This window comes from Moschus berezovskii, chromosome 2 (assembly GCF_049115385.1).
Source record: "Moschus berezovskii isolate FMDL1 chromosome 2, NW_MosBer_1.0, whole genome shotgun sequence".
In the NCBI taxonomy this organism is placed as follows: domain Eukaryota; kingdom Metazoa; phylum Chordata; class Mammalia; order Artiodactyla; family Moschidae; genus Moschus; species Moschus berezovskii.
Window position 1 is genome coordinate 135,671,224 of NC_142461.1, and position 23,830 is coordinate 135,695,053.

The 23,830-nt window shown below is 41.1% G+C and overlaps 1 protein-coding gene across 2 annotated transcripts in view; it reads left to right on the forward strand.

The window, feature by feature from the left end:
* The window catches only part of UGGT1 (UDP-glucose glycoprotein glucosyltransferase 1), a 114,625-nt gene extending 109,769 nt beyond the window's left edge, over positions 1–4,856 (forward strand). For both annotated transcript variants that reach the window (XM_088831064.1, XM_088831067.1), the window contains one exon: positions 772–4,856. In XM_088831064.1, the coding sequence (XP_088687190.1) occupies positions 772–797 (26 nt within the window). In that variant the 3' untranslated portion in view covers positions 798–4,856. The remainder of the gene's footprint in view (positions 1–771) is intronic.
* Positions 4,857–23,830: the final 18,974 nt, after the last annotated feature.

A 23,830-nucleotide genomic window follows, 5' to 3' on the forward strand; every position in this document is an offset into this window, starting at 1 on the left:
CCCAGGTTCGATCCCTGGTCAGGAAGACAGCCTGGAGAAGGGAATGGCTATCCACTCCACCGTTCTTGCCTGGAGAATTCCAGGGACCGAGGAACCTGGCAGGCTGCAGACTATAGGGTCACAAGGAGTTGGACATGACTGAGCAACTAACACTTTAACTTTGGGTGATTATGCCATTTGTTGGGGAAGATGGTGGTGAAACTCTTCTGGGTGAATCCTATTGAAGCTGTGTGCATTAGAAAAATCCTTGTTAAAAGGCAGTAAATCAATCATCAGGATTCATTAAAATTTTGTATCCTCAACAATTCCTCTCTTGAGAATTTACCTTGGAAGAAATAATTCAATACAATAAAGAAGTTATCTACATGGAGAAATTTATTTTACTATCATTTATTTTTTTAAAAAAAAGGCATTGGAAAGCAGTTTAAACACCCAAGACTATAAAATGGTAAATTACACTGCTGCAGAGGAAAATGTATGTGTTATTAAGTGAAAAAAGAAGAAGCCTGACTAAATAGAAGTAAATATTGCACTTGTGAAAACAATTTAGAGGGAGTAAGGGTATACAGTTAGTTTCAGTGGAAAATGAAAATGTGTTTTTGCTTTCAAAATATGACACAAACACACTAAACCAAAGCTCCTGAAAATTTAAAAAGAGACACAGTGGAGGTGGGGCACAAATAATAGGTTTCAATAGCAGAAAATGCCCAGGCTGTGCTTTATAACTTGACAGTGATCCATTTTCTCTCTACTTGCTCTCCTTTTCCATAGGACCTCAGACACACGAGGAATTATGATCTCCAGAGGAGGACAGGAAATTACACCATTTGAAAAACACTTTTTATATTAAATGCTAGTTTTTTCCAATCTGTCTATACAACTGCTGATGAACCGACTGGGCAGGAGTGCCGCCCTGTTCATCCTGACTCCCGCACGCTGGTGGCTCTGGATCTCTGGAGTTAAGGCTCTCTGCTAGATTCGAACCTCAGAGGAAGACAAGGAACTGATCTTTGGGGGACTCTATGAAGAGCAGGCCTCTCACCAGAAGAGAAGATGGCAAAAGCAACTGGAAGAGAAACAAGCCCACATGTGCTGCAGTGTCTTAAGAGGCCACTAGCCGGAGCCGCCGTGCCCTCCTTACCTCAGTCCACGGGGAGGAGCAGTGGAGCTTCCTCTGCAGCCGGGGCCACCCGTCCGGGCGGATAGTGGATGGGGCGGCACCTATGCTAGCCTCTCCGGGTTTGCATCAGTGGGCCCCGTGCCCTTCCCCAGCATCAGGTTCATTGTTAAATTGAAACCCAATGAACAATCATGTGTCTTCAGGCTAAGCTCGGGGCAAATTAATTGGGGAGAGGATGGGGGTGGGTTGGGGTGAGGGTAGGGGAAAATAGCAGTAGGAGGGCTCTGGAATGTTGGGGGAGGGGTCATGAGGAAAACCAGAAATTGGCCTTTCTCTTTTATAAATGGTCAGAACCATTGTGACTAATATGAAATGAAGACGTTATTCTTATTCTGCACCCAGCCCCAGTGAACTTTTTAAGTAATTGTTTTGTAAGCAATTTTTGTATTTGCAAAAATCTTTGCTTTCTCTTCCCACTTTCTTAAAAGAAGTCTGTTATTTCCTTACTGGATACAGCCATAGTACGCTCCTCTCGTGATCCACCTTGAGGGGTTCAGAACTCCCTCAGGAAGGTCACCACATCATTTACCCGCTGCTTCTCTGCAGAATTTTTGTCTCTCAGACCCAGGGGAAGTTGGCTTTGTTTTTTCTCTACAAAAGACTCCCAGATCTGAGACCAGGAGAGATTTTGATTGTGTAATTCATGTTTTTCTATACACTGTTCTGTAGTTCTTTTAGTTTAAGCCGGCAGACGTTGCCAGTGTTCCCCCCCGTTCTGACTCTATAGAGTTGCTTCTTGAAGCAAGTTGTACTCATGAGTCATGGCTTTTTGTGTCTTTAGCAACCCAGAACAGCCTTTGCGCAGCAGCCTTTCCTGCTGGGTGGACCGTGCTGGGAGGCGCCCAGAGGAGTCTTCCAGTTGTGTGAGATTGCAGGTCCTGCTCCCCGTCTGCCCAGGCTGCAGGCTACAGCAGCAGAGCACTCCATGGACTGTGCCTCCTTCCAGGGTCTTAGGACAAATATCAAGTAATTAATTTTTTCCATATTCACATGCAGGCATTAGTTCAGGAGTCTATAAGTCTGAAGGAGCTTTTGAGTTTGCTTTTGTAAAAACTGGGGAGGAGGGACTTGTAGATAAATCAATCCAAGACTAAAAAGGTCCCTTAGAGTTGTTGCTGTTGACAAAGGCGGTAGTGTGATCTATCCCCCACCACCACCTCCCAACACTGCTCCTCTACTGGTCGGAGCAGTTAAAGGGATAGAATCAATGAGGATGAAAGACATTTGCTCAGCTTCATCTGAGGTTTAATTAAGCCTTCAGAGAAGCTGCCGCTGCCACCACTAGTGTCTCTAAACCATGGGCGCAGTTGTGCTTTTTTCGTTTATTTTCTGGGATGTTGAGCAGGAAATAGCTATCAAGTCACTGGGATATGCTTTCTAAATGCTGGTTCCCTTGGGACATGGACAGAGCACCTTTCCGCCTCTTTCTGCCTGGTCTCTCATGTGTATTCTGTATGAGGAAGGTGCAGTGTGAAATCTGTTCTCTGTGCACTCTGTATCCTCATTGCCCCTTTCCACCCTGGATTTAAGTCTCTAAATATGCAAGACCCAGCCTGCTTCTGAGATGGCCTCAGACCCTCCTCCTCATGCCAGGAATTCTTGGCTCATGTGGCATAAGATCTTCCAAAACGAATCTCTAGCACCCTAGGAAATGATGCTGCCACTAAAATTTGGTCTTGGTCAGCTTTGCTGTTTCTACTCTATGAAAGCAAATTGTGACTGAAAAGATTGGTCGGTTTTTTTTCCTAAGAAAGATGATTTCACTGAAAAGTTGAAGCTTCTGGAAACTGTTCACAGTGTGTTGTTTGTAACCATCATGTATATGTAATGAATTTTTTTCTTTCATTATGCCATAATAGAAAACTTGTCTTAATCAGTGCCAGAGTGATATGAAATAACGTGATATGTCAGAATGAAATGCACCAGTGTGACTTTTTATGTTCTGTGAACAGTGATATTTGATTGAGGTCAAGATGCGTGTAACACAATCGGCTGTTGGGGCCGTGGGGACATGCCTGTGTTTTGTTTTAAAATTGTCCTCTGTACCTAGCACATTGAGAATGATGGTGTGTTAGTTTCCCATACAACTGATAAAGTGTTGAATCTCTCACAATGGCATTTCAGATTGCACACGCATCTGGTAAGCCCATGTATTTTGTGAATTCAGCTCTCTGGAGAGAGCAAAGGTTTTATAAACATTAAGAAGCAGTTCCAAGAATGGAGCTTAATTTCCTCTGCTGACCTCACAACTTGTTATTACGAACCTTCTTAAGATTCTGATGGAATAAACAACGATTATCTGGTTGCAGAGTCTCTGATGGCTAGGGACAGTAGTGCAGTTTCTAGGAGAGACTGGGAGGAAGGAAAATCCATTCCCTTTGGCTGGAGTTACGCCATACTGACACTGACCTGGAGCCGGCCAGGCACCACCCTCACAACAAGTACGATTCCTCTTCCCCCGCACCTGCTTCATTACTAAATTTAGGTACTTGAAAGCAGTTTTTTCCCCCCTACAATTGTCATGAATGGTTAAAAGAAATGATTCAACGCAGGAGTTCCAAGGGAACATCTAGTGTGTTTTTCTGAATAAAATGATGTTAGTACTGTAGTATCAAATTTCATGGAAATATTCAAGTTTTGGTAAAGCTATGTAATGGAATATTTCTCTTGGTAACAAAAAATGGAGGGTGTATTGTGTGCAAAGCTATTTAAATATATTTTCCATTGTGTAATTATAATAGTTTTTTAAATATTTTATTTTATGGGGACATTTTTGTGGGTTAATCAACTTGAATATTGCTGTTAAGTGTCTAGTCTGGTGGGATAAACTTTTTAATTTAAATTCCTGTTTTCTCAGTCTTGATATAGTAAGGAAAGATATTTAATCTGACAGAGTTCACCAAATGTAGACATCATTAACTCAGGTTGTCATTGCCATTTCAGAGTATCTGGAGGATACCAGTTCCTCTTTCATTATTTGGGCTTTGATCTCTCAATCTAATGCAGAAATGACTCTTTTGGGTGGTGATGAGTCAGTGCACTGACTGGAGGATCTCTCCCCATCAGGGTGTCCTGAGTGCTGACAGTTTTTTAAAAACAAATCAGGAAATCAGCTTCAGAGGTAGTCCAGAAGTGAGGCCATCTCCTGAGCCCTTTCCAATTACCTCACAGCACAGAGGCCAAATGTGGCAGATTTAAGTAGGACATGAGTTAGGGTATGAACCAGGGCCTTCATCCCACCTGTAATTTATGCATCACCTTACTTGTCAGCTTTTAGATTTCCTGAGAGAAATGGGTATAATTCCTCTTTAAAATGAAAATAGCAAAATACAGTAACCTAAGGTCAACAATTTGAGACAAGAATATCAAGTACCATGTTTTCCAGTCACTTGTTTTTGGTAATAATAAGGTAAAAATGGAAAAACAAAGTAAAATATTAGAATTTTTAAAGAAACTATGTACTTAAAAAAAACCCTTTGTAACTCTTCTATTTTATTGTAATCATGTTCTATGAAATGCACCATAGGTTCGGGTGCTGCCCCTTGCTTTGGAGCAAGCACTGGGGCGCTCAATGTCTGCAGAGTCCTCTGCCCTGAAATGAACTGAGAATGAATTTCTGGTACTGTAATGAAAATAAGGTCAACACAATAAACTTTTCCTTCTCTTGTTTAAATCCCCCTGGTCTGTCATTCAGTTCTTATGTTTAGGAAGAGTAGATGGTTAGAGCTCGAAGTTCCACGCCATCATCTGACACAAGCAGCAGGCCTGGACAGGAGGAAGAACTTGACCTGAATGTCTTGTCCAGTGAGGAGCTAGGTCCAGGTGCAGCCGATTCTTTTGGTTCTCAGGAGAGCATTTAGGCCTTTTCTAGGTCCCAACTTCGGGGAACTGCCTCAGGCAGGATCTGGCAGGCACTCACCATAACAGGAAGGATGTCAGGGGCTTTGTTCATTTTGGAAATTCTCTGAACTACTCTGGGGCTGGATTTACGGTTGAAGATTTACAGTTCCCGCTTTTCAGGTGCTCACTGGGCACTGCAGGCTGGTGTAGCAAGAGCTGTTGCAGAGGTGGAGGCTGGGGAGGGGCCCTTGTGGCTGTGAGAACACAGCAAAGAGCACCTGAGGTGGAGGAGGGCTTCAGTGGCCAGGAGAAGCCTCTGCAGGGAGGTGGTGCTCAAACGAGTTGGAGGAGCCAGGAGCGTCATCCATGTAGAGTGAGGGAGATGGGGATACAGGGAGGACTGACAGCTGATGTCGTCTCATTTAGGGAGGCACATGTGAACCTCTGTGGCTGGTGTCATGGTCAGGACAGAGGTGCTGGAGAGGCGACCTGAGTTGGTCTGGGGCCATCAGAAATCCCCTGAGGGGTTTTAAACTGGGTGCCGACATGAAATCACAGTTTTCTTGTAAAAGAATTACTACTGATGTATATAGCATGTGAAGGTACAAGTACACAAACATATACCTTGGTAGATTTTCAAAGGGGGAAAATCCCAGAAAGGAGGAAGCCACAGAGATTTGAATTTGCCTTACAGGTGTCTGGTACTAGGGGGAAAACATTTGGCATTTGTGTCCCACCAGGTGAAAGAGCCTGATGTTGGGAAAGATTGAAGGCAGGAGGAAAAGGCAATGACAGAGGATGTGATGGTTGGATGGCATCACCGACTCAATGGACTTGAATTTCAGCAAACTCTGGGAAATACTGAAGGACAGGGAAGCCTGGCGTGCTGCAGTCCATGGAATCCTAAAAGATGATGCTGTGAAAGTGCTGCACTCAATATGCCAGCACATTTGGAAAACTCAACAGTGGCCACAGGACTGGAAGAGGTCAGTTTTCATTACAATCCCAAAGAAGGGCAATGCCAAAGAATGTTCAAACTACCACAGAATTGCACTCATTTCACATACTTGCAAGGTAATGCTCAAAATTCTTCAAGCTAGGCTTCAAGAGTATGTGAACCGAGACCTTCCAGATGGACAAGCTGGATTTAGAAAAGGCAGTAACCAGAGATCAAATTGCAAACATCTGTCGGATCATACAAAAAGCAAGAGAATTCCAGAAAGACATCTGCTTTGTTTACTAAACTAAAGGCTTTGTGTGGATCACAACAAACTGTGGAAAATAAAGAGATGGGAATACCAGACCACCTTACCTGCCTCCTGAGAAACCTGTATACAGGTCAAGAGCAACAGTTAAAACCAGGCATGGAATAATGGACTGGTTCCAAATTGGGAAAGGAGTCACTTTGCTTATGTAACTTCTATGCAGAGTACATCATGCGAAATGCCAGGCTGGATGAAGCAGAAGCTGGAATCAAGATTGCCGGGAGAAATACCAATAACCTTAGATGTGCAGATGAGACCACTCTAATAACAGAAAGTGAAGAGGAATTAAAGAGCCTCTTGATGAAAGTGAAAGAGGAGAGTGAAAAGGCTCGCTTAAAATGCAACATTCAAAAAACGAAGATCATGGCATCCAGTTCCATCACTTCATGGCAAATAGATGGGGAAACAGTGACAGACTTTATTTTCTTGGGCTCCAAAATCACTGTGGCCTGTGACTGCAGCCATGAACTTTAAAAATGTTTGCTCCTTGGAAGAAAAGTTATGGCAAACCTAGACAGCATATTTAAAAGCAGAGACATTGCTTTGCCTACAAAGGTCCATATGGTCAAAGCTGTGGTTTTTCCAGTGGTCATGTATGGATGTGAGAGCTGAAAAATAATGAAGGCTGATCGCCGAAGAATTGATGCTTTTGAACTGTGGTGTTGGAGAAGACTCTTGAGAGTCCCTTGGACTGCAAGGAGATCCAACCAGTCCATCCTAAAGGAAATCAGTCCTGAATATTCACTGAAAGCACTGATGCTAGAGCTGAAGCTCCAATACTTTGGCCATCTGATGCAAAGAGCTGACTCATTGGAAAAGACCTGTATGCTGGGGAAGATTGAGGGCAGAAGAGGACGGCAGAGAATGAGATGGTTGGATGGCATCACTGACTCAATGGACATGAGTTCAAGCAAACTCTGGGAAATACTGAAGGACAGGTAAGCCTGGCGTGCTGCAGTCGATGGGGTTGCAAAGAGTCAGACACAACTGAACGACTGAATGACAGCAACAGTGTTAGAGAGGTCAGTAAATATTTGGGGCTTTCCACTGAATCCAGGTCCTGGCCCTAGGATGAAAGGCTAATCTAAAATAAATTCACTCTGTTGTTTTAGTTGCTAAGCTGTGTCTGACTCTTTGCAATCCCCTAAACTATAGTCTGCCAGGCTCCTCTGTCCATGAAATTTCCCAGGCAAGAATACTGGAGTGGGTTGCCATTTCCTTCTCCAAGGGATCTTACTGACTCAGGGATCAAACCTGCATGTCCTGCATTGCAGGTGGATTCCTTACCACCAAGCCACCAGGGAAGCTCAGACCTACTCTAAGAAAGTCTAAAATCAAAATGATCCGCTAGTAACTTAACTCCCTACCAAAACAAAACTGAATATTTTTCATGTGAAAATTAATGAATCCAGAGTTTCTACATCATTCAGAATGTCCAGTATACAATCATAAATCAGACATAGGAAACAGGAATGTATGACATATAAATGAAGCAAAAAAAAAAAATGAAGAGACAAATAGGCAACCAAGATATTGAAAGTATTGAATAAGAATTTAAAATAACTTCAAAATTGGGAAAGGAGTACATCAAGGCTGTACATTGTCACACTGCTTATTTAACTTGTATGCAGAGTACATCATGCAAAATGTAGACGAGACACAAGCTGGAATCTAAATTGCCAGGAAAAATATCAACAGTCTGAGATATGCAGATGACACCACCATTATGGCAGAAAGTGAAGAGGAACTAAAGAGCCTCTTGATGAAAGTGAAAGAGCAGAGTGAAAAAGCTGGTTTAAAACTCAACATTCAAAAAACGAAGATCATGGCATCCGGTCCCATCACTACATAGATCGGGAAACAATGGAAACAGTGACAAACTTTATTTTCTTGGGCTCCAAAATCAATGCAGGTGGTGAATGCAGCCATGAAATTAAAAGACACTTGCTCCTTGGAAGAAAAGCTATGACCAAACTAGACAGCATATTAAAAAACAGAGACATTACTTTGCTGACAAAGATCCGTCTAGTCAAAGCTATGGTTTTTCCAGTAGTCATGTATGGATGTGAGAGTTGGACCATAAGGAAGGCTGAGTGTTGAAGAATTGATGGTTTTGAACAGTGGTGTTGGAGAAGACTCTTGAGAGTCCCTTCGACTGCAAGGAGATCCAACTGGTCCATCCTAAAGGAAATCAATCCTGAATATTCATTGGAAGGACTGATGCTGAAGCTCCAATACTTCAGCCACATGATGCAAAGAACCAACTCGTTGGAAAAGACCCTGATGCTGTGAAAGATTGAAGGCAGGAGAAGGGGAGGACAGAGGACGAGGTGGTTGAATGGCATCAATGACTCAATGAACTTGAGTTTGAGTAAGCTTTGGGAGATGGTGAAGAACAGGGAAGTCTTGTGTGCTGCAGTCCATGGGGTCACAAAGAGTTGGACACAAATGAGTGACTGAACAATACAATAACTATGTTACAGAAATAGGAATAGGTATATACAAAGGATGAAGACATGGGGAATTTTCAGTTCAGTTGAGTCACTCAGTTGTGTCCGACTCTGCGACCCCATGAATCACAGCACGCCAGGCCTCCCTGTCCAACACCAACTCCCGGAGTTCACTCAAACTCATGTCCATCGAGTCGGTGATGCCATCCAGCGATCTCATCCTCTGTCGTCCCCTTCTCCTCCCGCCCCCAATCCCTCCCAGCATCAGAGTCTTTTCCAATGAGTCAACTCTTTGCATGAGGTGGCCAAAGTATTGGGGCTTCAGCTTTAGCATCAGTCCTTCCAATGAACACCCAGGATTGATCTCCTTTAGGATGGACTGATTGGATCTCCTTGCAGTCCAAGGGACTCTCAAGAGTCTTCTCCAGCATCACAGTTCAAAAGCATCAATTCTTCGGCGATCAGCTTTCGTCACAGTCCAATTCTCACATCCATACATGATCACTGGAAAAACCTTGATCTAGCCTTGACTAGATGGACCTTGGTTGGCAAAGTAATGTCTCTGCTTTTGAATATGCTATCTAGGTTGGTTATAACTTTCCTTCCAAGGAGTAAGCGTCTTTTAATTTCATGGCAGCAATCAGCATCTGCAGTGATTTTGGAGCCCCCAAAATAAAGTCTGACACTGTCTCCACTGTTTCCCCATCTATTTACCATGAAGTGATGGGACCAGATGCCATGATCTTTGTTTTCTGAATGTTGAGCTTCAAGCCAACTTTTTCACTCTCCTCTTTCACTTTCATCAAGAGGCTTTTTAGTTCCTCTTCACTTTCTGCCATAAGGGTGGTGTCATCTGCATATCTGAGGTTATTGATATTTTTCCCGGCAATCTTGATTCCAGCTTGTGCTTCTTCCAGCCCAGCGTTCCTCATGATGTTCCTCTGCATATAAGTTAAATAAGCAGGGTGACAATATACAACCTTGACATACTCCTTTTCCTATTTGGAACCAGTCTGTTGTTCCATGTCCAGTTCTAACTGTTGCTTCCTGACCTGCATACAGGTTTCTCAAGAGGCAGGTCAGGTGGTATGGTATTCCCATCTCTTTCAGAATATTCCAGTTTATTGTGATCCACACAGTCAAAGGTTTTGTCATAGCAGGTAAAATTTTAAAAATCAATTTCATGAGTGGGCTTCAATGAAGATTAAACACAGCATAAAGAAAGGATCAGAGAACTTGAAGACAAGTTGTTAGAAATTATCCAAATTGAAGATCAAAGAGAGAAAAACGGCTGAGAAATAAAGAATATATGAATAAACTGCGAGGCAGCATCAAGCAACTTAACTATGTTAAGCGGAGTTTAGGAGAAGAAAAAATATTTGGAGAAATATTGGCTAAATTTTTTCAAAGTGTGATTAAAAATAGCAACTTTTGAATCCAAGAGCGTTAGTGATTCATGAAATGTAGTTTCTCAAAAATATTGTCCTGATCCAATTTTAGCCCTGGCTAAACGTCAGTCACTTACCTTGAGCAGTCAGTCTAGTCCATACCTCCAACAACTTCACCAAAGATAAAGAAAATTTTTACAAAGTAGTCAGGAAGAGAACAAGATGATGGACGTGGAGTACATCTCTCTCCATGGATACATCAGGAATTACGCCTTCAGACACAGAAGTGCATGCAGAACACCAACTGACAGTGGACAGGAGTACCTGACCAGTGGAAATGAATATATAGAACGATGCAAAACTAGGTAGGACAAAGGAACCAGGGGGAAAAACAGGGGTGTTAGTAGGACTGGACCTGCCCTCGGCAGGTGGGGGAACTGAAGCAGGGTTCCGATTCACACATCAGGGCAATTGTCTGGGTTAGAGGAGAAACAATTAAGGCTGACAGTGAAACAGCTGACCTGTGGCAGCCTAAATGGAATGAGAATCAGACAGTCCTTGCCTCAGCTATACATACCCTGGCTGGGAGCTGGAGTTTAGGGATTGTGGAGTAATCCCAGGGCGAGGACTGTTGACTGCTGAGAGACGTATTGAGAGGATGTGAGGGAGGAGATTGTGGTGGGAATTGCCCGTGGAGGAAAGCCAGGTGATACTGCTGAGCTGGAACCATAAGGGTTGGAGCCATCACCAGAGCCTCTCTCCCCACCACACGCCAGCATCGGCAGCTGAATAATAGAGGGGCTGGCCCATCAAACACCTGAGGCACAGAGTAGGACCCCACCAGGGTGCCCCTTTATGTGACTGACTTGCTGATCAACAGAGTAGGACCCCACCGTGGGGAGGGCCTGTATATGCCTGACACACCGAACAACAGAGAAGGACCCCAGGCAAGGGAGCCCTCCAAGTGCCTGAACAGGTGGAGCTATGGAGAAAGACTGGCCAAAGAGGCCTTCTGATCGCCAGCTACAAGAGGCTCCAAAAAAGACTGAAAGGGCAATAACTCCTGCAACAGAGGCAGTCCGTGTCCCTGTACACTTGATGCTGCCAGGGTCCCTGCAAGCCAAGCAGCTGAGCCACCTTCACACTCAACTCTCACAGGTAGAGCTGCCACAGGCAAAAAATGTCTTGCATCTATGCATGCAGAGTTGCTTCAGTCGTGTCCAACTCTGCGACCCTGTGGACTGTGGCCTGCCAGGCTTCTCCAGGCGGGGGTTTCTCCAGGCAAGAATATTGGAGCATATTGACAAATACTGGTTGCCATACTTTTACAGAGCACTATATTTCGTGCTGCCCTAGCCACCAACTCCCCTGAGTACCTGGTGCTGCCAGAACCCCTGCGACCCAAGCAGCTGCACCACCTCCACACCTGGCCCTCACAGGGCAAACCAAGTCCTCCAGGGCAGCTTCAGGAGCAAACCCCAGTGGACGACCCACATGCAGAAGTGGTAATAAAACCACAGTTGAAACCCAGGGGCAGTGTGGCTAAGGAATAAGACCCAAAACCTTTCCACCAGCTGTACAAGCTCCTGATTAAATCCACATGATCAACTAGGCAGACTCTGTGTCTATGGAAAATATAAAAGGTCATTGAGAGCTCCACAAAAGAAAATGCACTAGTTCTGATAGCTGTGGACATTGGAGGCAAGAACACACAGGAGTAGGACCAGATTAGAATCTGAGCTGCCCCCACAGCAGGTCCAGAGATCAGCACAATGTTGGAGGGCATCCTAGAGAGATAAGATGGGCTGTGACGCCCAGTGAGGGAAAGGACTCTTACAACAGTGACTCAAGTAGAACATTTATTATTCTTACATTTGAATTATTCTGTAGATTTTTTGGATTTTTTTTCTCCTTTTTTTCCCCTCTGTTGTAGTTGTCAATTTTACTGGCACTAAGAAATCCAATTAAGCTTTTTAAGATTTTTTTTTCTAAGTCACATTTTTTTTTAATCACTGTTATAAACCTCTGCCTCTATGTTGGACTTTTGCAGTTCTGTGGAGTTTTGTTTTTTTTTTACTTTTCAATTTTTTTAAATTTTTAATATTTTAAACCTATTGTTATTTTTTCTACATTTATTCCTTTGTTTGCTTTACCTACTCTTTTTCCCCCTTACAGTTAATCTTTAATGTATATAAATCTTTTTCATCTACCTCTATTTAACTTTGCATATCTATTCTTTCTTTCTTTACTTTCTCTCCTTTCCTCTCAACATATTTCTTAGTTTTATTTTCCTTGCTTTATTCCCCAATTGGCACCTTGCTTTAGTGTTGTTTTCCAGTTTGTGCTTTAGTTAGTTTTGTTCTGGTAGATATAATTTTTGGTTTCCTTTGTTTGCCAGGTCAATGTACTTTACTTTATTTTTGTTGGATTGTTTTGATTTTGCTTATGGGTGTGTATATTCAGTCATATTTTTATTGTTATAAACCTCTACCTCTGAGTTGGGCTTTTGCAGTTCTGTAGAGTTTTCCTTTTTCTTTTTCTTCCTTTTTTTTTTCTCTTTTTTATAATTTTAATCTTTAATTTTTTTAAACCTATTGTATTTTTCTACATGTATTTCTTTGTTTGTCTTTCCTACTGTTCTTTTCCCCTTGCAGTTAATCTTTAATGTATATAAATCTTCTTCATCTACCTCTTTAACTTTGCATATCTATTCTTTCTTTCTTTTCTTTCCTCTCAAAATATTTGCTAGTTTTATTTTCATCACTTTATTCCCCACTTGACACCTTGCTTTAGTTTTATTTTCCAGTTTGTGCTTGTTAGTTTTGTTCTTAACTGGTAAATATAATTTTTTATTTTCTTTGTTCTCTGAGTCAATCTACTTTATTTTTGTTGGACTGTTTTGACTTTGCTCTTGGATGTATATGTATGTGTATATTCCATTATTTTAATTATTATTTGCCTGACTGTGTAACGGCTATTTGTCTGGTTTTCATCTTTGGTTTCTCATTTTTGCATATTTGTTTTAATATCACTTAATGCCATGACAAACTACTTGTGGAATCATAGTTCCTGACCAGAGATCAAGCCCTGAGCCTTTTGTTTGGAAGCACTGACTCCAATACCGTAGAATTAACCCTAGGGAGTATCAAATAGTGAGAACTCACACAAAGGAAACCACTTGAATATAAGACCAGGCATCACCCAACCACCAGTAGCACCCTGTGCAGGATGCCTCATCTAAACAACAAACAAAACAAAAATACAGACCCAATCATCAGCAGGCAGGATTACCACCTCACTCAGCCTTGCCCATCAGAGGAAAAACAAACCAAAATCTCAACACAAATCTCACCCTGTACTGAAGCTTACACAAACCAATGGGCCAACCTTAGGAGGGCAGAAACCAAAAGGAAGAAAGAATTCAACCTTCTTCAAGGAAAGAATCCAACTTTCCTTGAAGCCTGGGAAAAGGAGACCTCAAACACAGTAAGTTAAAAAAAATAATGAAAAGGCAGAGAAATACTACACAAATGAAGGAACAAACTAGAAACACAGAAGTCCAAATAAATGATGATGAAATAGGCAGAATAATGATAGACTTCAGAATAATGATAGTAAAGATGATCAAAAACCTTGAAAACAAAATGGAGAAAATGCAGGAATCAATTAACAAAGACCTAGAAGAATTAAAGAATAAACATACAGGGACAAACAACACAATTACTGAAGTTAAAACTACTCTAGAAGGAATCAATAGCAGAATAGCTGAAGCAGAAGAACAAATCAGTGAGCTGGAAGATAAAATGGTGGAAATAACTTCTGAAGAGCAGAATAAAGTAAAAAGAATGAAAAGAACTGAACACAATCTCAGAGATCTCTGGGACAATATCAAATGCACCAACATTTAAATTATAGGGGTCCCAGATGAAGAGAAAAAGAAAGGGTATGAGAAAATTTTTGAAGAGTTGAAAATTTCCCTAACATGGAAAAGGAAATAGCCAATCAAGTCCTAGAGGCACATATAGTCCTATACAGGATAAACCCAAGGAGAAACACGCCAAGACATATACTAATCAAACTAACAAAGACTAAACACAAAGAAAGGATATTAAAAGCAGCAAGGGAGAAGCAATAAGTAATGTACAAGGGAAATCCCATGTGCTTAACAGCTGATCTTTCAGCAGAAACTCTGCAGGCCAGAAGGGAATGGCAGGATATATTTAAAGTACTGAAAGGGAAAAATATACAACCAAGATTACTGTACCAAGCAAAGATCTTATTCAAAATTGATGGAGAAATAAATAGCTTTTCAGACAAGCAAAAGTTAAGAGAATTCAGTACCACCAAACCAGCTTTACAACAAATGTTAAAAGGACTTATATAGTCAGAAAATACAAGAGAAGAAAAAGATCTACAAAATCAACCCCAAACAATAAAGAAAATGGCAATAGGAACATACATATCAATAATTACTTTAAATGTAAATGGATTAAATTTTCCAAGCAAAAGACACAGACTGGGAATGGATACAAAAAGAAGACCCATGTATATGCTCTCTACAAGAAACCCACCTCAGACCTAAAGACACATATAGACTGAAAGTGAGAAGATGGAAAAATATATTCCATGCAAATTGGAAGCAAAAGAAAGCTGGAGTACCAATCTTCATATCAGACAAAATTGACCTTAAAATAAAGAATATTCCAAGAGATAAGAAAGGACACTACGTAATGATCAGGGATCAATCCAAGAGGAAGACATAACAATTGTAAATATCTATGCACCCAACATAGGAGCACCTCAATACATAAGGCAAACACTAACAGACATAAAAGGAGAAATTAACAGTAACACAATAATAGTAGGAGACTTTAACACCCCACTCACACCAATGGATGCATCGTCAAAACAGAAATTAATAAGGAACTGTTGCTGCTGCTAAGTCACTTCAGTCGTGTCTGACTCTGTGCGACCCCATAGATGGCAGTCCACCAGGCTCCCCTGTCCCTGGGAGTCTCCAGGCAAGAATACTGGAGTGGGTTGCCATTTCCCTCTCCAATGCATGAAAGTGAAAAGTGAAAGTGAAGCCGCTCAGTCGCGTCCGACTTCTCGTGACCCCATGGGATTTTCCAGGCTACAAGTCTTAAATAATACATTAGATGAGAAGGATCTCATTGATATCTTCAGGACATTCCATCCAAATGCAGAAGAATATATCTTCTCGAGCACATATGGAACATTTTCCAGGATAGACCACATCTTGGGTCACAAATCAAACCTCAGTAAATTTAAGAAAATTGAAATCATATCAAGCATCTTCTCTGACTACAATGCTATGAGACTAGATATCAATTACAAGAAAAAAACCATAAGAAACACAAACACATGATGATTAAACAGCACATTTCTAAATAACCAACATGTTACTGAAGAAATCAAAAGGGAAATAAAAACATTTCTAGAAACAAATGGCAATGAAAACACGACAACTCAAAACCTATGGGATGCAGCAAAAGCAGTTCTAAGAGGGATGTTTATAGCAAGACAATCCTACCTCAAGAAACAAGAGAAACATCGAATAGACAACCTAACTTTACACCTGAAACAACTGTAAAAATAAGAACAAAAAAAAAAAATCCCAAAATTAGTAGAAGGGAAGAAATCATAAAGATCCCAGCAGAAATAGCTGAAAAAGAAATGAAAGAAACAATACTAAAGATTAATAAAACTAAAAGCTGTTTCTTTGAGAAGATAAACAAAATTGACAAACCTTTGGCCAGACTCATCAAGAAAGAAAGAGAGAAGAATCATATCAACAAAATTAGAAATGAAAAAGGAGAGGTTACAACAGACAATGAAGAAATACAAAGGATTATAAGAGACTATTATGAACAACTATATGGCAATAAAATAGATAACCTGGAAGAAATGGACAGGTTCTTAGAAAAGTTCAATCTTCCAAGACTGAACCAGGAAGAAATAGAAATTATGAACAATTACAAGCACTGAAATTGAAGCTGTGATCAAAAATCTCCCAAAAAACAAAAGCCCAGGACCAGATGGCTTCACAGGAGAATTCTATCAAACATTTAGAGAAGAGCTAATGCTTTTCCTTCTAAAACTCTTTCAAAAAATTGCAGAGGAAAGAGCACGTCCAAGCTCATTCTATGAGGCCACCATCACCCTGAAACAAAAACAGAGAAAGAGCCACAAAAAAAGAAAACTGCCACCAGTATCACTGATGAACACAGATGCAAAAATCCTCAACAGAAGTTTAGCAAACAATTCAGCAACACATTGAAGAGCTCATACACCATGATCAAGTTGGGTTTATACCAGGGATGCAAGGATTCTTCAATATACAGAAATCAGTCAATGTGATACACCATGTTAACAAATTGAAAGATAAAAATCATATGATAATCTCAGTAGATGCAGAAAAAATCTTGTCAAAATTCAGCACCCATTTATGATTAAAACTCTTCAAAAAATGGGCATAAAAAGAACCTACCTCAACACAGTAAACACCATATATGATAAGCCTACAGCAAACATTATTCTCAGTGGTGAAAAACTGAAACATTCCCCCTAAGATCAGGAATAAGACAAGGGTGTTCACTTTCACCACTGTTATTCAACATAGTTCTGGAAATCCTAGCTACAGCAATCAGAGAATAAAAAAAATAAAAGGAATCCAGATTGGAAAAGAAGTAAAGCTCTCACTGTTTGCAGATGACGTGATACTGTACATAGAAAACCCTAAAGATAGTATCAGAAAATTACTAGAGCTAATCAGTGAATTTAGCAAAGTTTCAGGATACAATATCAATACACAGAAATCACTTGCATTTCTATATCAGTTCAGTTCAGTCACTCAGTCGTGTCCGACTCTTTGCGACCCCATGAATCACAGCATGCCAGGCCTCCCTGTCCATCACCAACTCCTGGAGTTCACTCAAACTCATGTCCATCGAATCGGTGATGCCACCCAGCCATCTCATTCTCTGTTGTCCCCTTTTCCTCCAGCCCCCAATCACTCCCAGCATCAGAGTCTTTTCCAATGAGTCAACTCTTCGCATGAAGTGGCCAAAGTATTGGAGTTTCAGCTTTAGCATCAGTCCTTCCAAAGAACACCCAGGATTGATCTCCTTTAGAATGGACTGATTGGATCTCCTTGCAGTCCAAGGGACTCTCAAGAGTCTTCTCCAGCACCACAGTTCAAAAGCATCAATTCTTCGGCGATCAGCTTTCGTCACAGTCCAATTCTCACATCCATACATGAGCATGGGAAAAACCATAGCATTTCTGTATACTAACAATGAAAAATCAGAAAGAGCAAGTAAGGAATCAATCCCATTCACCATGGCAACAAAAAGAATTAAATATCTAGGAATAAACTTATCTAAGGAGACAAATCCTGGGTGTTCATTGGAAGGACTGATGTTAAAGCTGAAACTCCAATACTTTGGCCACCTCATGCGACGAGTTGACTCACTGGAAAAGACTCTGATGCTAGGAGGGATTGGGGGCAGGAGGAGAAGGGGACAACAGAGAATGAGATGGCTGGATGGCATCACCGATTCGATGGACATGAGTTTGAGTGAACTCCGGGAGTTGGTGATGGACAGGGAGGCCTGGCGTGCTGTGATTCATGGGGTCGCAAAGAGTTGGACACGACTGAGCCACTCAACTGAACTGAACTGAAGGAGACAAAAGAACTGTACACAGAAAATTATAATACACTAATGAAAGAAATCATAAATGACATAAACAGATGGAGAGATATTCCATGTTCCTGGGTAGGAAGAATCAATATTGTGAAACTGACTATACCACCAAATGCAATCTACAGATTCAATGCAATCAATATCAAATTACCAATGGCATGTTTCACAGAAGTAGAACAAAAAAATTCACAATTCATATGGAAACACAAAAGACCCCGACTAGCCAAAGCAATCTTGAGAAAGAAGAATAGGCCTGGAGAGATCAACCTTCCTAACTTCAGATTATACTATAAAGCTACAGTCATCAAGATAGTATGGTACTGGCACAAACACAGAAATATAGACCAATGGAACAATATAGAAAGCCCAGAGATAAACCCATGCACCTATGGGTACCTTATATTTGACAAAGGAGGCAAGACTATATAATGGGACAAAGACAGCCTCTTCAATAAATGGTGCTGGGAAAACTGGACAGTTACATGTAAATGAATTAAATTAGAACATTTACTAACACCATACACAAAGGTAAACTCAAAATGGATTAAAGACCTAAACGTAAGACCAGAAACTATAAAACTCTTAGAGGAAAACATAGGCAGAACATTCGATGAGATAAATCAAAGCAAGATCCTCTATGACTCACCTCCTAGAGTAATGGAAATAAAAACAAAAGTAAACAAGTGGACCTGATTAAACTTAAAAACTTTTACACTGCAAAGGAAATTATAAGTAAGGTGAAAAGACAACCCACAGAATGGGAGAAAATAAAAGCAAATGAAACAACTGACAAAGGATTAATTTCCAAAATATACAAGCAGCTCATATAGCTCAATACCATAAAAACAAACAACCCAATCAAAAAGTGGGAAAAAGACCTAAACAGACTTTTCTCCAAAGAAGACATACAGATGGCTAGCAAATACATGAAAAGATGCTCAATATTACTCATTATTAGAGAAATGCAAATCAAAACTTCAATGAAATATCACCTCACACCAGTCAGAAAGGCCATCACCTAAAAGTCTACAAACAATAAATGCTGGAGAGAGAGTGGAGAAAAGGGAACGCTCTTGCACTCTTGGTGGGAATATAAATTGATACAGCCACTATGGAAGATGGTATAGAGATTCCTTAAAAAACTAGAAATATGACCTGACAATGCCACTCCTAGGTATATACCCTGAGGAAAACAAAATTGAAAGAGAGACATGTATCCCGTTTTTCACTGAAAGACTATTTACAATAGCTAGAACATGGAAGCAACCTAGATGTCCATTGACAGATGAATGGATAAAGAAGTTGTGCTATGTATACACGATGGAATATTACTCAGCCATAAAAAGGAACACATTTGAGTGAGTTCTAATGAGGTGGATGAACCTAGAACCTATTACACAGAGTCAAGTAAGTCAGAAAGAAGATGAATATCATATTCTAACGCTTACATACAGATTCTATTAAAATGGAACTGAAGAATTTATTAACAGGGCAGCAATGGAGAAGCAGACATAGAGAATAGACTTATGGACGTGGGGAGAGGGGAGGAGAGGTGAGATGTGTGGAAAGAGTAACATGGAAACTTACATTCCCATGTGTAAAATAGATAGCCAATTAGAATTTGCCGTATGGCTCAGGAAACTCAAACAGGGGCTCTGTATCAACCTAGAGGGGTGGGATGGGGCGGGAGATGGGAAGGAGGTTCAAAAGGGAGGGGATATATGTATACCTATGGCTGATTTATGTTGAGGTTTGACAGAAAACAGCAAAATTCTGTAAAGCAATTATCCTTCAATAAAAAATAAATTAATTAAAGAAAAAAAGTAGTCAGGAAAAGAAATAAGACATACCATACACAGAAACAATAGTAGGAATGATAGCTGACTTCTTACCAGGAAAAAAGAGCATAACGGTGGGACAATTTTTTTTAAATTTATCATGTATTTATTTATCTGCATCCAGTCTTAGTTGTGGCATGTGGGATCTTAGTTCCCTGACCAGGGATGGAACCAGGGCCCCCGATATTGGGAGTGTGGAATCTAAGCCTCTTTGCTACCAGGTAAGTCCTGGAACAAAATTTTGAAGCGTTGAAGGAAAAGTTATCTTAACATTATGTGGGGTGAATATTTTTCAAAAATGAAAATGAAATAAAATTATTTCAGAATAACTAAATGTTGGGAGAATACACTGCTTGTAGAACTGGACTACAAGACCTGGACTAACATGGTGAAAATTCTTCAATCTAAAAGGAGAATGATGCCAGATAGAAATTCTACAGGAAGGAGTGAAGAGCACTGGAAATAGTAAATATGTGGGTAAATAAATTATTTTTTTCAAGAGACAATTGCTTAAAGCAAAAATGTTACCTATATTTTGGTATATAACACATAGAGCTAAAATGACAATTGCATAAAGGATGGACGTTATAATATTCTTACATTATTATTGTCACCTACAAGTTGCCCTTTGCCAAGAGCATTGCCAATGACTGCCAATGACAAGGGCATTTGTCATCTGCCTCTGTGGAGACTCTGTGCTGCGGCAGCTGTTCACCTTTAATACCCCCGCGGGAGTTCAGGATTGAGTGAGGCTCTCTGTGCTCCAGGGAATCTGGTGGGACAGGTCTTTAGATAGTTTGGATATTTTCAGGAACAGATTTTATGATCCCAATCCTTGCACCTCCTCATACCTAGAAAAGCACTAAATCCATTCATGATGACATCAGCTCCTTGTGACTGGCAGAAAAACCTCTTGTAATGCAAGCACTTGATTGCACTGAACTTCTGCTTCAACGAAATCTTATATATTAACCTTCCCTGACTGCCTCTTTGGAGCAGTCTCTCAGAGTTATTTGAGGTGCTGCCTCCCGGGCGGCAGTCTTCATTTTGTCCCAGATAAAGTTGTGCATGTTTTTTTAGTCGACATTATGAATTGGTATGATATCAATAGTAATACAAGATAAACTGAGAAGCCAAGAAAGCATATTGTTTTCCTATACGAAAAATCAAAACATGCAAACAAAAAAGAGGAGATAGGAAAATTCTAACTTTCACTTTAAAAAAAGCAAGCATGTTAAATTCAGTCGATCCAAAAGAGGCAGGAAAGGAGGAAGAAAGGAAAAAGTAGAGGAGATAAATAGTAAAGGAATGGCTAAATAGTTGGCTCAAAGCTGAAAAAATCAATATTGCACTTATAGTTAATGGTCTTAAACACTCTAAATAGAAGGCTGAGATTTTATTTTTAAAAACAATTTATAGAGATGCACATTAAATAGAAATAGGTGAAGAACTCTCTCACACAAACACTAATAATAAGAAAACTAGTGTGGCTATATTCATATCAGACAGAATGAACTTCAAGACAATGAAATTACAGGGGGGGGAAAAAAGGACATTCTATGATGACAAAAGTTAATTAATTGGGACTTCCCTGCTGGGCTTCCCTTGTGGCTTAGCTGGTAAAGAATCTGTCTGCAATGTGGGATACCTGGGTTCGATCCCTGGCTTGGGAAGATCTGCTGGAGAAGGAAAAGGCTACCCACTCCAGTATTCTGGCCTAGAGAATTCCAGTGACTGTATAGTCCATGGGGTCACAAGAGCTGAAAAATGCTGAGCAACTTTCACTTTCACTTCACTTTTCCCAGCTACTCCAGTGGCTGAGATGCCATGCTACCAATGCAGGGGGCCCGGGTTTGATCCCTGGTCAGGGAACTAGATCCCACATGCTACAACTAAGAGTTCTCATGCAGTAACTGAAAGGATCCTGTGTGCCACAACTAAGACTCGGTACAGCCTCCCCTTCAGAAAGTTAACTAATTAAGGAGACATTCAGTTCAGTTCAGTCTCTCAGTCATGTCCGACTCTCCGCGACCCCATGAATCACAGCACGCCAGGCCTCCCTGTCCATCACCAACTCCCGGAGTTCACTCAAACTCATGTCCATCGAGTCGGTGATGCCATCCAGCCATCAACCAAGGTCCGTCTAGTCAGTTCACTTCAGTTCAGTTCAGTTCATTTCAGTCGCTCAGTTGTGTCCGACTCTCCGCGACCCCATGAATCACAGCACGCCAGGCCTCCCTGTCCATCACCAACTCCCGGAGTTCACTCAGACTCAAGTCCACAGAGTCGGTGATGCCATTCAGCCATCTCATCCTCGGTCATCCCCTTCTCCTCCCACCCCCAACTCTTCCCAGAATCAGAGTCTTTTCCAGTGAGTCAACTCGTCGCATGAGGTGGCCAAAGTATTGCAGTCTCAGCTTTAGCATCAGTCCTTCCAATGAACACCCAAGATCGATCTTCCTTAGAATGGACTGGTTGGATCTCCTTGCAGTACAAGGGACTCTCAGGAGTCTTCTCCAGCACCACAGTTCAAAAGCATCAATTCTTCGGCAATCAGCTTTCTTCACAGTCCAACTCTCACATCCATACACGACCATTGGAAAAACCATAGCCTTGACTAGACGGACCTTTGTTGGCAAAGTAATGTCTCTGCTTTTTAATATATTATCAAGGTTGGTCATAACTTTCCTTCCAAGGAGTAAGCGTCTTTTAATTTCATGGCAGCAATCAGCATCTGCAGTGATTTTGGAGCCCCAAAAAATAAAGTCTGACACTGTTTCCACTGTTTCCCCATCTATTTCCCATCAAGTGATGGGACCAGATGCCATGATCTTTGTTTTCTGAATGTTGAGCTTCAAGCCAACCTTTTCACTCTCCTCTTTCACTTTCAACAAGAGGCTTTTGAGTTCCTCTTCACTTTCTGCCATAAGGGTAGTGTCATCAGCATATCTGAGATTATTGATATTTCTCCCAGCAATCTTGATTCCAGCTTGTGCTTCTTCCAGCCCAGCGTTCCTCATGACGTACTCTGCATATAAGTTAAATAAGCAAGGTGACAATATACAGCCTTGACGCACTCCGTTTCCTATTTGGAACCAGTCTGTTGTTCCATGTCCAGTTCTAACTGTTGCTTCCTGACCTGCATACAGGTTTCTCAAGAGGCAGGTCAGGTGGTCTGGTATTCCCATCTCTTTCAGAATTCTCCACAGTTTACTGTGATCCACACAGTCAAAGGCTTTGGCATAGTCAATGAAGCAGAAATAGATGTTTTTCTGGAACTCTCTTGCTTTCTCCATGATCTAGCGGATGTTGGCAATTTGATCTCTGGTGCCTCTGCCTTTTCTAAAACCTGCTTGAACATCTGGGAGTTCACGGTTCACATATTGCTGAAGCCTGGCTTGGAGAATTTTGAGCATCACTTTGCTAGCGTGTGAGATGAGTGCAATTGTGCTGCAGTTTGAGCATTCTTTGACATTCCCTTTCTTTGGGATTGGAATGAAGACTGACCTTTTCCAGTCCTGTGGCCACTGCTGAGTTTTCCAAATGTGCTGGCATATTGAGTGCAGCACTTTCACAGCATCATCTTTCAAGATTTGAAAGAGCGCCACTGGAATTCCATCACCTCCACTACCTTTGTTCGTAGTGATGCTTTCTAAGGCCCACTTGACTTCACATTCCAAGATGTCTGGCTCTAGGTCAGTGATCACGTTATCGTGACTATCTTGGTCGAGAAGATCTTTTTTGTACAGTTCTTCTGTGTATTCTTGCCACCTCTTCTTGATATCTTCTGCTTCTGTTAGGTCCATACCATTTCTGTCCTTTATCGAGCCCGTCTTTGCATGAAATGTTCCCTTAGAATCTCTAATTTTCTTGAAAAGATATCTTGTTTTTCCTATTCTGTTGTTTTCCTCTATTTCTTTGCATTGATCACTAAGGAAGGCTTTCTTATCTCTCCTTGCTATTCTTTGGAACTCTGCATTCAGATGCTTATATCTTTCCTTTTCTCCTTTGCCTTTCGCCTCTCTTCTTTTCACAGCTATTTGTAAGGCCTCCTCAGACAGCCATTTTGCTTTTTTGCATTTCTTTTCCATGGGGATGGCCTTGGTCCCTGTCTCCTGTACAATGTCACGAACCTCCGTCCA